This window comes from Nannobrachium achirus (genome assembly GCF_963921795.1).
Source record: "Nannobrachium achirus genome assembly, chromosome: 5".
NCBI lineage: Eukaryota > Metazoa > Chordata > Actinopteri > Myctophiformes > Myctophidae > Nannobrachium > Nannobrachium achirus.
This window is the reverse complement of record NC_137814.1, coordinates 62645718-62660242: the sequence shown is the minus strand read 5'-3', so window position 1 is coordinate 62660242 and position 14525 is coordinate 62645718. Positions and strand designations below refer to the sequence as shown.

Here is a 14525-nt window from a genome sequence, read left to right as displayed (position 1 = left end):
AACGTTCATGATAAAATAGCAAAAAAAGAAAGAAAATACTGTCTGGGTCTCATAGGAGAGCTGTGGGCGGGTCAAATCCATCCACCAGTGACATCATCAATGGGGAATCCAAGCTAATAGAAACTGCAGGCTTTCTATTCCTGAAAAGTGGAAGCCATTGTTCTTGTGATAATATATTTTTTTTCCAAAAATATTGTTAAAATAAATCAAACGATGATGTCACTGGTGGATGGATTTGACCCCCCTACAGCTCTCCTATGAGACCCAGACTGAGTAGAATTTGTTTTTGCTATTTTATCATGCCATTATATGAAGACAGGTTGAAAAGTGATGAAGTCCTCCTTTAACCATTGAGCAGCCCATTGAAGTCTGGTTTTGCAACACAATTCAATCAGGCTGTCTAGAAATACTATTCATGAACTATAAGTAACGCTAACGTGTCATTGAGTAGCGTAGCCGTGACGTCTCTCGTTCATCCCTTGGTTCCCGGAAGTAATTTCTCTATGGAGATGAACATTGAGTTGTATAATATGACCTCATTAAATGCTCCTGTACAATAACACCAACTAGTGGGCAAAAGAGTAAATTCCAGGGCTAAAGTGTAACATGCACAAACACACACACACACACACACACACACACACACACACACACACACACACACACACACACACACACACACACACACACACTCCGTCCATCCGCACGGCCTCTGTCCGTCCACGCTCTGACATCACTGTGAGTGTACATGCTAAGCCATGCCTCTACTGCCTATGGTGTGAAAGATTACGTAATGCCTTAAGGTGGCACATGGGACATGGTACAGCACTGTATGGTACAGCACTGTGTATAAAGTGCAGCAACTGGACAATGGATTCAAAAAGGAGGGGAGGAGGTTAGACAGAGGAGGACATTCACGATGTCTTCTCTAGGCACACATCTGCTTTCATACATGTACTTGACCTTGATATTGTTGTTTTCATTCTCTGCTCTGTCTTCCTCACCTTCCTCTTCTTGTGAGTTTCAGGGACAGTTTAATCTGAACAAAATGTACAAGGCCAGAGACTTTATTCTGGGTGGCTTGTTTCATATCCACCTCTCATCTGTCTTCCCTGAGTTGTCTTTCACCTCCAAGCAACAAGAGGTCACTTGCTCTGGGTGAGTATCCCAAACACAGACATTTTTTTTTGCCTTTGGATAGATAGCACCATATAGTATTAGGATGAGTTGATCATGTTTCTACCAAGATAAACATGTAGTGTATGGTTAGTTAAAATGGCTTTCTGTGTGTTACATGTGGTACTGACATGTAAGTCATCTGAAAAGTTTTAGTTTTAGTCGACTAAATATTATAAGATTTAATCGACTACAGTAAATTTTATCAACCAAACATGTATTCAACTTTGATGTAGTCGAATGCCTGATTTTACACTTGGTTGCATGCTGAAAATAGCCGATCATGCTCAGCTTGTAGATCTGCTATTTTCAGACACCCAAGCGCATCCAAACAAAGTAAAGGTGGCCGTACACTACGCGATAATCAGGGCATTTAATTACCCTCCCGACAGTCGGGCTGCCTCCGACTGAAACGGGCCCGACAATCGGGCGTCAATGTCGTCTAGCGTGAGGGCTCACAGATTCAATCCCAGCCCCGCCGAGTGGCTCGGAGGACGATCGGGGCCAGCCCGACTCTTTTCAAAAATGTTTGATATTTTTCTGGGATCCCGTCTGGAACAGCAGCGGGTGACCGAGAGAAAGACAGCTGCTGATCGACAGATCTCTCTCTCTTTTTCTTTCTCCATCTCTCCCTCCCTCCCTCACTCTCTCTCACTTACACACATACATTCACACGCGCACGCACGCAGACCCCCTTTTCATACCGTCCACATCCATCCGCCCAGGTTGTATCATGATTGCTTGCGATGGGAATTAAAACTCAATGGTAGCGAGTTTGTTTGATATCAGCAGAAATAGTCACTACCAGTCACTGACTGGAGTGGGAACAGCACACGAGTGACACGACACATCTCGCTTTGCTCTTGCAAGTACACGCCCACTGCCTGATCTACAAACCCTACAATGTGGCACGGAGGGACACAGTTTGATCTTGGAAATCTAATGTTCTGTGCGCCACACATTCATACGACTAATCATAAATCAGGCACGGAGGCACCATGAGAAGCAGACAGCACGCAGCAGTGATAGAGACAGAGAGGGTAAAAGTCAGAGAGTTGAACAGGCATGGATGGACATGAAACGTGTCAAAGTGAACTCATATGATCATCAAAATGGGACACAATAAGCGATGGTGTGTTGTGTGGATAACCTTTTATGTGTTGTGTGCGTGTGTGTGCGTGCGTGTGTGTGTGTTGCAAGGCGAAGAACAGCCACCGTGACATTTTGTATTCATTATATTATGTATTATTGCTTTGTTCAGGCCCGACTCAATCTGAATAGAATCCTGTAGCGTGCGGAGCGCCCGACTGTTCAAAACGGCTAGTCTGAGCCTGTTTAGATTATCTGGTCAGATAATCTGAAAAAATTATCCTGTAGTGTTTAATTCTAACCGATTCAGTCGGGCCCGATTATCTTGTTTGTGACAATGAAGAAGTTGTGTTCTTCTACTGGATCTCTTCTGCACTGGTCCCTCCCTAAAAGTTTACTCCAGTTTTTATTTGTTAACAAAATTGTCAATTTATTTAGTCTTAGTTGTTGTCATCATAGCTTAATTTTTTGTTTTCATCTGTGAAAAAAGGGAGTTGATGAACATTTTTTATCAAGTTTTAGTCGACGGAATCAACAGTGGTCTAGTTACAATGGACTTCTGTGTGTTAGGTTTTACATTGCAGGCTTCAGGTTTGCACAGACCATGGCTTTTGCAATAAATGAGATCAACATAAACAGCAGCCTACTACCCAATGTGACTCTGGGATATAGTCTCTATGATACCTGTTTGACGCTTGGAGTCGCATCCCGTGCAGCATTGGCTTTGGTCACTGGGAGAGAGGAGCAGTTTCAATTGGATGAGAGATGTGTTGGCTCCCCTCCAGTGCTAGGAATTGTGGGTGCTGCGTCCTCAACTAGTTCTATTGCTATTGCTAGAATATTAGGTTTATACAGAGTGCCACAAGTAAGTTTCCTATTTGAACCGCCTTTTACCATGACATATTGTATGCCTAATTTTGGTTACTTACATTATTATTATTCTACATTCAAATGTTGTTTTTGAAAGACATAAAATACATTGTTGCTGTCGAGCAGAAACCTATTTCATACATAAATGCCCTACTTGTCATACTACAGTGTCACATAGAGGTTTTTTGTTTATTTCTTTTGTATTTTTTACATTTGTAATGTGTAAAAAGTGTTTCCGTGGGTTTAATAAATATTGAACAATGAAAAGTATGAATAGCTTGCAACTAAATAATAACTACATTGGATCCCTCATTTTCTGAAAAGTAACCGTTTTGGACAGAAGAGTCTTCCACCCAACAGTGATAACATGACTTTCAGCTAGACTAGAGCATGTGAACAGATCTGGCTACAGGGATTGTTGTTGATAATTTATCATATGCTCGTATGACAGTTGTTGATGATTGAATATATTATATATTATATATTATATATAACATATGTTTTGTGCCTTTTGTAGGTCAGTTACTATGCCACCTGCGCCTGTCTGAGTGACCATAGCCAGTTCCCATCCTTCTTTAGAACGATCCCAAGTGATGCCTTCCAGGTGAATTTATATAGACTATACATCTGCTGGTACTGTAGTAGAACATTGGTTCTCAATACATGTCATTAATTGTTTCCACAGTATTTCAAAATGTTCACATAAAATATCCACAAGCTCACAAGGTTGTTTATGTTGGTTCTAGCCTGTCTAAAAGGTTAACGTGGTTAAACCCCCCTCAAGGACCCTTGGGGGTCCCTGGACCCCACTTTGAGAATCACTGCAGTAAAGTAGTACATGTTCCATACATTTGACAAATACCTCTGTCTATTGAGTTTAATAAGGTATTCTTTCTTATTAATACTCTTGTTGCTAAAGGTCTTCATTGACAGCATAAAAAGAGGACAATTAGAGCTTTTTCTATAGTGGAATCTGTGTAGGAGATTCACTGATGGAAATTCAGATTTTAACTTTCATTTATTGTTGCTGTAGTAGGCCAAACATCACACGTAAAATATATTATTGGCGAGGCGCCAGCCAGGTGGCTTGTGTAAACAAAGTGGTGTGTAGATTCCCTGCTACGCTATGTATTCCAAATGCAAAACATTTAAGACAACTGGGAAAACAGACAGCATATTTGTATTTCCTTCATTTAGCTATAATACACACTTAATAGCCATCAATATGTTTTACAGCTCTTTTTTGTATAAATGTGTTGGTCCAAAATGTCTCTTTTGACATTTAAGGTTGGCTGACCTCTCTAGCCTAATCCCTTATCCCTCCATCAGGTACGAGCTATGCTCCAGATTATGAGGCGGTTCAGGTGGACCTGGGTAGGAATGCTGCTAGTTGATAATGACTATGGACACAATGCTGCCAGGTCCTTACAGTCTGAACTTGACCAGTCTGGTTTGGCTTGTCTAGCGTACGTGGAGGTTGTGCCTATAGACTCTGACTCAGATGAACTTCAGAGGATTGTAACTGTGATGAAGAAATCCACAGCTCGCGTTGTCATTGCATTTGTAACTCAGAGCCATATGTCTAAACTACTGGAGGAGGTTTGGTTCATGATTTATGATGCATTCATAATTATAAGGAATATGATAATTTGCTATATTGATTGAATTGAATACATTCTTTAAAGAGTCATGAAACACAAAATCATTTTTTCTATAAATATATATTATATCACTGAGTCACTTGTGATAGGGCTTCAGAGCTTTCTGCTGTCTCTGTAGGTATTTCTGTGTTCTTCCAGTTTCAGGGTAGAAAAGAAATATTTGGCACCACTCATTAAATATTAGCTCACTCTGTTTCATTTCTGTGACGTGACGTAGGCATATCTAATTAATATTAACGTTTGTTTTATATAGATTTGTATCAAGAGGGGCGTGGTTTCATTGTACTGACCACAGAGAGAAACACCCGCAGTTGCCTTATTTGGAAATGCACATGAGTTCTGGGCACAGTCACACTGTGTGCAGACAGTGACTGTCTTTCCAGGGTATAGTTTAGGGTATATTTTCAATGGTCTTAGTCGTATTCAATTTGAGTATTTTAGCCATGGCTTGTTGTCTCGTTGTCTCGTTCAGAACCGAAACCACCGTGTTACATGCCATGGAGCGCTGTTTGGCGGCTGCTGCTATGGCTACATAGCTACATAGCCTATCTACAAGCTTACAATGCATCGCAAATCTTTATAATTTTTACACCTCCAATGGCTGGTTTTTAAAAAAAAAATCTGAAATGCAAACAGCAACAAGTGCAGACAGCTTCTCTCTAGTCTAGTGTCAGAACATAATGATATGCACGTATTACTCCGCCCACAACAGCAGATAACCACGCCTACATTTTAGATTTCTTTTCATATTCTCAAGTCTGATAAAACAAATAAAGAGGCGGGGTTTCTTGATCCTTAAGAATACAATGAAATAGGTTTAATTTTTAAAAACATTTCGTTTTTATGCAATGCAATTGAATCACTCTAGATTCATCAATTTAAATGCTCAGCAATTGTGTGTATTTGTGTATTTTACACATGTTCTTATTTCCCTTTTGATCTCAGCTTTGGTTTTGGACATACAGTATAAAGGTTTCTTTGTCGAACCGACACAGAAATGATACTAATACATTTTGTTCAACACAATAGGTGATAAAGCAGAATGTGACAGGTCTGCAATGGATGGCCAGTGAGGCGTGGACAACATCGGCTGTACTCGTACAGACTCCCAGGTTCATGCCGTACCTGAGAGGAACCCTGGGTATCGATATCCGTCGTGGAGAGATACCAGGTCTCAAGGACTTCTTATTGAAAATACATCCTGACAAAGACCCTGAAAGCGGACATGAAAATAGCATAGTGAGTAATTTGGTTAATTTCATTGCGACCCGAGGTCGCAGTTTACTGGCAGAACCGGCACAGCTTGTCCGTATGTATGTATGTATGGATGTATGTATGTATGTATGTATGTATGTATGTAGGCCTATATATATATACGTGTAACGCCTGATACTGTGGTGATGTGTCACTGTGACATCACGGGTGACATACCAGTGATGTCAGATACTCAGAGCAGGGATCTCCATATATAGGCATAAACAGGTGACATCACAGTGATGTCAGATACTCAGAGCAGGGATCTCCATGTATGGGCATAAAAGGGATTCCGTTAGGGATCTCCAAATATGGGCATAAAAGGGATTGTATCCCAGATGATGTCCTGTTAGGAGAACCGCACTAACATAATCCATATGGCCAAGACAGATGGCCAAGACAGATGGCGCGATGTCGCTTTTCGCCCTTAGGTTTCTTACTGGTATTTAACTGGTTTAATTATGTTTAAGTCTTAATTGTGTTTCTTCAGGTGAGGCGGTTTTGGGAGATCACATTTCAGTGTAAGTTTGCACCCCTTCCATCAGAGTGGGTGGATGCTGGTGGAAGGGTGTGTACTGGACAAGAGGACCTAGCAACAGCAGAAACATCACTGTTGGATGTATCTGATCTCAGACCAGAGTACAATGTGTACAAGGCTGTGTATGCTCTGGCCCATGCCCTCCATGACATGTTGCAATGTCTGCCTGGAAGAGGGCCTTTTATTGGGCACAGCTGTGCCAGTTTGCAGACAATACAGCCATGGCAGGTATGATGTGAATTCACAGTTCACCTATATAATGACTGGATGAATGTGGCTGGTAAACAAGGAAATGTCTCTTCCTGTTGGCGGAGAAGTGCACTTTTCTTCAATATTGGAATGATTTTCATGTTGCCATATGGTAACCGTTTTAGAAAAGCAATACACCACGCTCTGTATCTGTCAGCAACGCAGCACCCTGGAAGCCTACAATTAGATTTAAATTACACAAGTAAATGTTGAAAATGTTCTTCATAATTTTCTAGCTTGTCTATTACCTGGAAAAGGTCAACTTCACCACTTCATTTGGTGATGATGTATCATTTGATGAGAATGGTGATCCTTTACCAATCTATGATGTCTTGAACTGGGTGTGGCTTCTTGATGGAAGCGTGAAGGTTCATAATGTGGGTGTGGTCAAGAAGTTAGCCTCCGGAGATGAAGAACTCATCCTTGATGAAGACAGAATCTTCTGGAGCTTTGAATCCAAAAAGGTCACTTTGGCTTCCTAAAATATCTAATATAATATCATGGTGTAACTCAAACTGAAACTGATCATTGGGCCTGATTCACCAATAAGATCTTAACTTTTCCTCTTAACACTCGGGTGACTGAAACAAATTCACTTCCACTCCGCCTGCATTTATTGTTCATTTTGACCGTTAAATTATCTCCCTTTTGGCCCACGAGAGCAACACCTCCTCCCCTGCTGCCAGCGGGGGTTCTATTGTCTTCCAAATGTGAATTAGCATTTCAATTGACCTCTCAAATACTCTAGCTTTCAAAGTTCACTTCATGGTTTAGCAGAAAAACAGGCTTTGGAAAATGACACTATATAAACGCTAAGGATTTTATTCCTGTTATTTGTAGAGTGTGGTATAAAAACGTTTGAGAAGCCCTGGATTAGACACCGGACAGAACAAGCTCACCGAAGCCACGCAGTTTGTGAGCTTATATAATAATCCTAATGTCAAGGACCCCCAAATTGAAAAATATCCAATCTACAAGTTCATCTCAGCGACAAACAGCACACTGCAGAGCAGCATTTCTTTTCCTCAAGAAACTGTCCCCTCCGGACAAGCGGCGCCGGACCAGTGGCACCAGTGATATGGGAGCAGCCGGAACGTCTACCAGCCCGTCCACCAACCTGGACATGTCGGCCCTAAGCCAGGTGGTGGACGAGATTGTTCTGGAAATCTGACAGCCCCAGATGGCCAACCTGCAGGCCCAGCTCCTCCAGGTCAGAGGGAGAGGCAGCAAAAGAGGAGCTGTGTGCCTGCAGGGAGGACCTGAGGGCTGTAGCGCGACGCGTTGTGAGCTTAGAGGAGGAGCTGCAGGAGATGGGCCGGCTGAGGGAGGAGCTGCAGGAGATGGGATGGCTGAGGCAGAGGGTGGTGGAGCAGCAGCAGCAGGAGCTCGCCAGACTGCAGGAGGTGACGTGTGGCATTTACCACGAACCTCTGGATTTGGAGGAAAGGTTGCCCCGCCTCCTGCGGTGTGGCCACTCCTGCTGCACAAGCTGCCTGGCTCAGCTGCAGGGGGGCAGCACTGCAGGCAGTAGACGCCGCTAGGGGACTCTGGGGTTCAGGGGCTCAAAAAGAACTTCGCCTTGGTGGAACTTCTGGAGAACCCCCACTGAGGAGAGAGGGCATCCAGCTCTTCAGGATGGACTCCTCCTCCTTCTTCGATTCTTCGAATTTTGAATATTACTTGAATATAGGGGGAAATGTATAACGACACAGAAGAGATACAGACATCGGGAGCTCCCGGCCAGCAGGCTGGTCCTTTGGGAACCGACGCGCGGGCATCGATCGCGAGGACGTTCCACATTAACGTATGTGGACGGCCTGAAGAAGGATGCGGGAGCTGAAAGCTCTTCGGAGCTGGCCGGGTGCATGGAGAACCGGAACGACTGGAGACTCCGATGGAAGCTCGTCTGAGGACGACCGAGAGAGAGAGAGATAACGACAGAGAGAATTTATAACGACACAGAAGAGATACATTTATAATGACACAGAGAATTGCTGTTCTATGAGCTCAATTATGTATTTTCATGTTTGTTTCTTTTTGTTTGTTTGTTTTTGTCCTCCTGTTCTTAAACTGAACAGGAGGAGCATCATCAGAAGGTTTACCCTCCTGGCCCCCAGGCTGTGGAATAAACTCCCTAGCTGTCACTCGCTCACTCGCTAGCTTTCGCTGTGGACTTAAGACTCACCTTTTCAGAGTCCACCTAAACACATAGTGCTACTGAAACACTCAATGACCATACATGAAGCTAGTTAGCATTTGTTTTTTAGGTTTATTAGAACCTTTTTTTTCCTTTATTGATTATATTGTTTTTTAGATTGATATTCATATGCATTTGTCATATTGTTGCTGATGTTCTGACATATTATCTTGTTTATTATAGTGATGTGTTATCTGCTTATTGTAAGTCGCTTTGGATTAAAAGCGTCTGCTAAATGCCTAAACTGTAAACTGTACAAACTCAAAATGGGCTGTAAATGGTAATGTGTTGTGAGCTTGTAGATCGGCTATTTTCAAACAAAGTTTAAAACAGGGTTGAAGTGGTAAAACTGTTCCTCGTTTTACTGTGGACCCCCTGGCACTTCCTAAAGTACCCCTGGGGGTCCCCAAACCACACTTTGAGAACCACTGCTCTAAAGATATGATACATATATATTGGTGATTTAAATCATATTATTATACAACTGTAGAATTGAAGAAACTTAAAGAATAAAGTATATGTGCACAACATGTCACACTTAAAGGACCTACACCATGAATTTTCACTTTTTCTATTTTAAAACCTTTTTTTGGGGTCCCACTGGCACCTATCCTCACAAAGTCCTATTTCTGTACATTGTGTCTTTCTCTGGTTTTGGGAAGACAGAGATGAAAAGCTTTCCACGGGTTCTCAGAACAGTGCTGTTCTGAGAGTTGATCCTTGTGACGTCACACGGATTCCGGTTTTTTTTTCAGAGTCAAAAATGTTTTTTTTCAAAAACATTTTTTGACTTTTTTTTTTCAAAAACCTTTTTTTTTCAAAAACCTTTTTTTTTTATAGTAGAGCTAGAACAAACAAAAAGAATGGTCAGAGTCTTTGTTGAGGGTTAAAACCTGTCTAAGACTCAATTTTGAGCATATATTTATACAAAAAATATACTTTTAAAAGCATGGTGTAGGCCCTTTAAGAACAAAAAAAATAAAAAGCGTGCTCTGGAGTGTGTTTTTCTTAACATAAGAACAAATCACAGCTAAGAAAACATTGGTGTATGCCAAATCTTCTTAAACAACTTCTTAAAGGGGTCTAAGAAGAAATGTCTTCATAAGAACGTTCGTACTTAAAGGGATAAGAAACCCCGCCTCTTTATTTGTTTTATCAGACTTGAGATATGAAAAGATTTCTAAAATGTAGGCGTGGTTATCTGCCGTTGTGGGGGGAGGGGGCGGAGTAATTCGTCTTTATCAGAGAGAGACAGACCGAAGCTGTCAGCACTGGGCAGTTGTTGCTTTTCCATTTCGGAAACATTTTTTTAAAACCAGCCATTGGAGGTGTAAAAAGTATAAAGATTCGGCAACTCCAGGTTCTATAACTAATGTGCAGGTATTTTACAAACAAGCTGTCTGAGCTTTTATCCATGGACAAACTTTCTCCAGCCCTGGACCACGGAACCAGTGAAGAATGGACGCTAGGCTAGCGATAGCTATTTGCTGTGTAGTGTGTGTGTGTGTGTGTGTGTGTGTGTGTGTGTGTTTGTGTGTGTCGTGACAGTGCGCGCGCACACGCGACGTCCACACACGAAAACTAGCAGATCTACAAGCTCACAACGCGTCGTGAAAGCGACACGTTGTGAGCTTGTATATCTGCTATGTAGCTATGTAGCCTAGCTAACAGCCGTAGCATAGCAGCTTCTCATGTAACCACGTTGGTTTCGGCTCTACGGCTATTAGCTAGGCTACATATATAGCCGATATACAAGCTCACAACGTGTCGCTTTCGCGACGCGTTGTGAGCTTGTAAATCTGCTAGTTTTCGTGTGGACGTTGTGTGTGTGCGTGCACTGTCACGACACGCACGCACGCACGCACACACACAGGCTACACTACACAGAAAATAACAGGCTCCACACAGTGTAACTGTCTGTTGACAGAGCCTGCTCGTCTCTCTGGCTGAAACAAGCATACAGTGAAACCACGCCCCCCCCCCTTGATACAACTCTATATTAAACAAACGTTAGTATTAATTAGATATGCCTACGTCACGTTACACCACAGAACATTGATAGCTAATATTTAATGAGTGGCGCGAAATATTTCTTTTTGACCTAGAAAGTGGAAGTACACAGAAATAGCTACAGAGACAGCAGAAAGCTCTGAATCCCCAAGCCTATGGGCAAATTGAACCATATCACTGCTCCCTATCACAAGTGACTCATTGATATAATATATATTTATAGAAAAAGTGATTTTGTGTTTCATATCCCTTTAAGTTGGTGAATCGGGCCCATTGTTCCTTTCCTCTGCAGCCTCCTCGGTCAGTGTGCAGTGAGAGCTGTTCTCCTGGAACCCGTGTGGCCAGGAGGAAAGGTGAACCTGTCTGCTGCTTTGACTGCATTGCTTGTTCTGAGGGAGAGATCAGCAATCAGACAGGTTGGTTGATTGATTGATTGATTGATTGATTGATTGATTGATTCATTGAATTCATTGATTCATTGATTCATTGATTTAGTTTATTTGGTGACAGCACAGAGCACATTAGCACGTTACAATCAAGTAAAGTTGTATAAATGTAATGTTTATAAAAGTTAACTTAGTTAAACCCTAAAACATTTATGTATTGTTATTGTCTCTGCCAGACCAAAGGCATGGCCGAGACTGTTTTGCACCCTGGCCGGCTCTCTGCGAACAGTTAATCTCTGGCGCCGTTGGCCCGATATCACCAAAACTGTGCACATACACATACATCCCTGGTTGCCGGTTGCCAGAGCTGAACCTCTTACTACTACATATTTTGTCCAAACATCACGCAAATCCGTACACAGTATCTCTATCGTCATGTGAACAAAACAGATCTGTCCGATGTTTCATATCCCATCCTGATTGGCTAACATTATTGGCTTCCAAAGTTGGTCTGTTTTGAACAAAATGACTGCAATGTGCAATTTCCTTGACATTTTGCACGCACATTCCCCCTAGGCAGAGGAAGAAATTACACTCAAAAATGTTCAAATGATCCTCATGGTGGCACTATAACAGGCCAATTTCCGGTTTGCCTTTATGTTTAAGTCAAGCAAAGGATTTTGAGTACAAGAACCATAAGAGCCGTAGTTGAACTGTGTGTTACGGCTAGGGTTTCTTTTGAATTATTCTTAAGCTGTAACCTGTAAATGTTTTGTTTTCATATTCAGCACTGAAAAATATTTTTTGGTATTTTGAGTAAAAAGGAGGCGTTGTAACGTGCGAGCATTCCTCCCTTTAAGCAGTGGCGGAACTAGGCCCCGATGTGCCCCAATGCGAGATTTTCACCAAGTGCCCCTCAACAACAATAACAACAACACCCTCCCCACTTGAGCAAGAATCATGCAGCACTACTCATTGTCCGATTGCCTTGAAACATTGCATGCACATCCCCACTGGGCCGAGGAATAGTCCTGTTATAGCACCACCAGCAGGAGGCAGATGTTTTTATATTACTCGTACAAACTTTGTCCAAACATCACAGACAGTGGTCGAATTCAGAACATAACCTGGTGGAGACCTTTAATCTTGCCGTCTGGAGACCTTTAATCTTGCCGTCTTTGTTAGACTCCACAGAGTGCACCAGTTGTCCTGAGGACTTCTGGTCCAGTCCCCAGCGTGACCACTGTGTTCCTAAGAGCCTGGAGTTCCTCTCCTACCATGAGGCCCTGGGAATCTCCTTGACAACCATCTCATTGATAGGCACACTTATCTGTGCCGTTGTCCTGGGAATCTTCATCTATCACAGAGACACTCCAATGGTCCGCGCCAACAACTCAGAACTCAGTTTCCAACTTTTGCTGTCACTGATGCTGTGTTTCCTGTGTTCTCTTCTGTTCATTGGTCGTCCCAGACTCTGGACTTGTCAGCTGAGACATGCAGTGTTTGGGATCAGTTTCGTCCTGTGTGTTTCCTGTATTCTGGTAAAGACTATGGTGGTGTTGGCCGTGTTCAAGACCTCCAAGCCTGGAGGAGCAGACATTATGAAGTGGTTTGGTGCTGTGCAGCAGAGAGGAACCGTTCTGGCTCTTACTTCCTTCCAGGGAATAATCTGCACAGTCTGGCTTGTCTCTGCCTCACCAAGTCCTCATAAAAACACACAATACAACAGTGATAAGATAGTCTATGAGTGTGATGTGGGATCAACAGTTGGTTTTGCAGTGTTACTGGGTTATATTGGTTTACTGGCACTCCTCAGCTTCATCCTAGCATTCATGGCAAGGAATCTTCCAGACAACTTCAATGAAGCCAAGTTAATCACTTTCAGCATGTTGATCTTCTGTGCCGTGTGGATAGCCTTCATCCCAGCATATATCAGCTCTCCTGGCAAATATGCAGATGTAGTGGAGGTATTTGCTATTTTAGCATCTAGCTTTGGCCTTTTGGTGTCACTGTTCGGCCCAAAGTGTTATATAATCATTTTTAAACCTGAGAGAAACACTAAGAAGTCCATCATGGGTCGCGGTACAACCAAAACATAGAAGCAGAAATTCACCTAGAAAAGAACATTTCTAAGACATTTTAAGTGTGCCTGCAGCTCGCTAAGTGTGTGCAACCTTGTGCAGCGGTTGGTGTTAGCATTAGATTTATTAACATTAGCATTTTTAACATTAGCATTTTTAGCATTTTTATTAACATTTTAATTAGCATTTTTAGCATTAGCTAGCATTAGCATGTTAGCATTAGCTAGCATTAGCTAGGATTAGCTTTTTAGCATTAGCTAGCAATAGCATTTGTAACATTAGCATATTAGCATTCACATTTGTTAGCATGAGCATTTGTTAGCATTAGCATTACCATTTTTAACATTACCCTTTTTAGCATTAGCATTTTTAGCTATAGCATTTTTAGCTATAGCATTAGCGGAAGTAGCGATTAGCATTAGCGGTTAGCTGTTGGGGCTGTGGAACCACCCACCAAGTTTGAGACCAGTAACGTGTTGGGAAGTGGAGTTATGGTCAAATAAAGTTTCGGCCAATCAGAAGAGGGGCGGGGCTAAGTTATACCAATTAAGCTGAAGGACTCTGAAACAAGTCAAATGACACCACCCACAAGTCTGTATGACAAACTGATGACGAGATAAAGCCAAATAAAGTTTCAGCCAATCAGAATAGGGGGTGGGGCTAAGTTAAACCAATTAAGGTGAAGAACTCTGAAACAAGTCAAATGACTCCACCCACAAGTTTGTACGACAAACGGTTGATGAGTTAGAGCCAAATAAAGGAACAATCAAGTTTCGACCAATCAGAAGAGGGGGGGGGGGGGCTACGTCAAACCAATTAATAGCAACCTATTCCTGGCCGAGCACGTTTTGATGTATATATTGCGGGGGGTTGCATGAGTTGTGCGGCAGTTATTACGTGCAGAAATTTGCAAAAACATGACTTACTGACTTACTTAAGTATGGCGGATTACAATAAATGTTTTGCCATGGCAGGTGTAACGGTGGTGATCCTAACCTCCCCACCCGGTTTCGA

General features: G+C 42.3%; 1 protein-coding gene across 1 annotated transcript in view; it reads left to right on the top strand.

Annotated features, from left to right (window-relative positions):
- LOC308285252 (extracellular calcium-sensing receptor-like) overlaps positions 1–13529 on the top strand; it is a gene marked incomplete at both ends in the record, with an annotated part of 35623 nt that extends 22094 nt beyond the window's left edge. The window contains 7 exons of the mRNA XM_080725970.1: positions 2982–3130; positions 3653–3739; positions 4465–4653; positions 6541–6816; positions 7074–7301; positions 11337–11460; positions 12616–13529. Coding sequence (XP_080582096.1) covers positions 2982–3130; positions 3653–3739; positions 4465–4653; positions 6541–6816; positions 7074–7301; positions 11337–11460; positions 12616–13529 — 1967 coding nt within the window. The remainder of the gene's footprint in view (positions 1–2981; positions 3131–3652; positions 3740–4464; positions 4654–6540; positions 6817–7073; positions 7302–11336; positions 11461–12615) is intronic.
- Between the last annotated feature and the right edge of the window lie 996 nt (positions 13530–14525).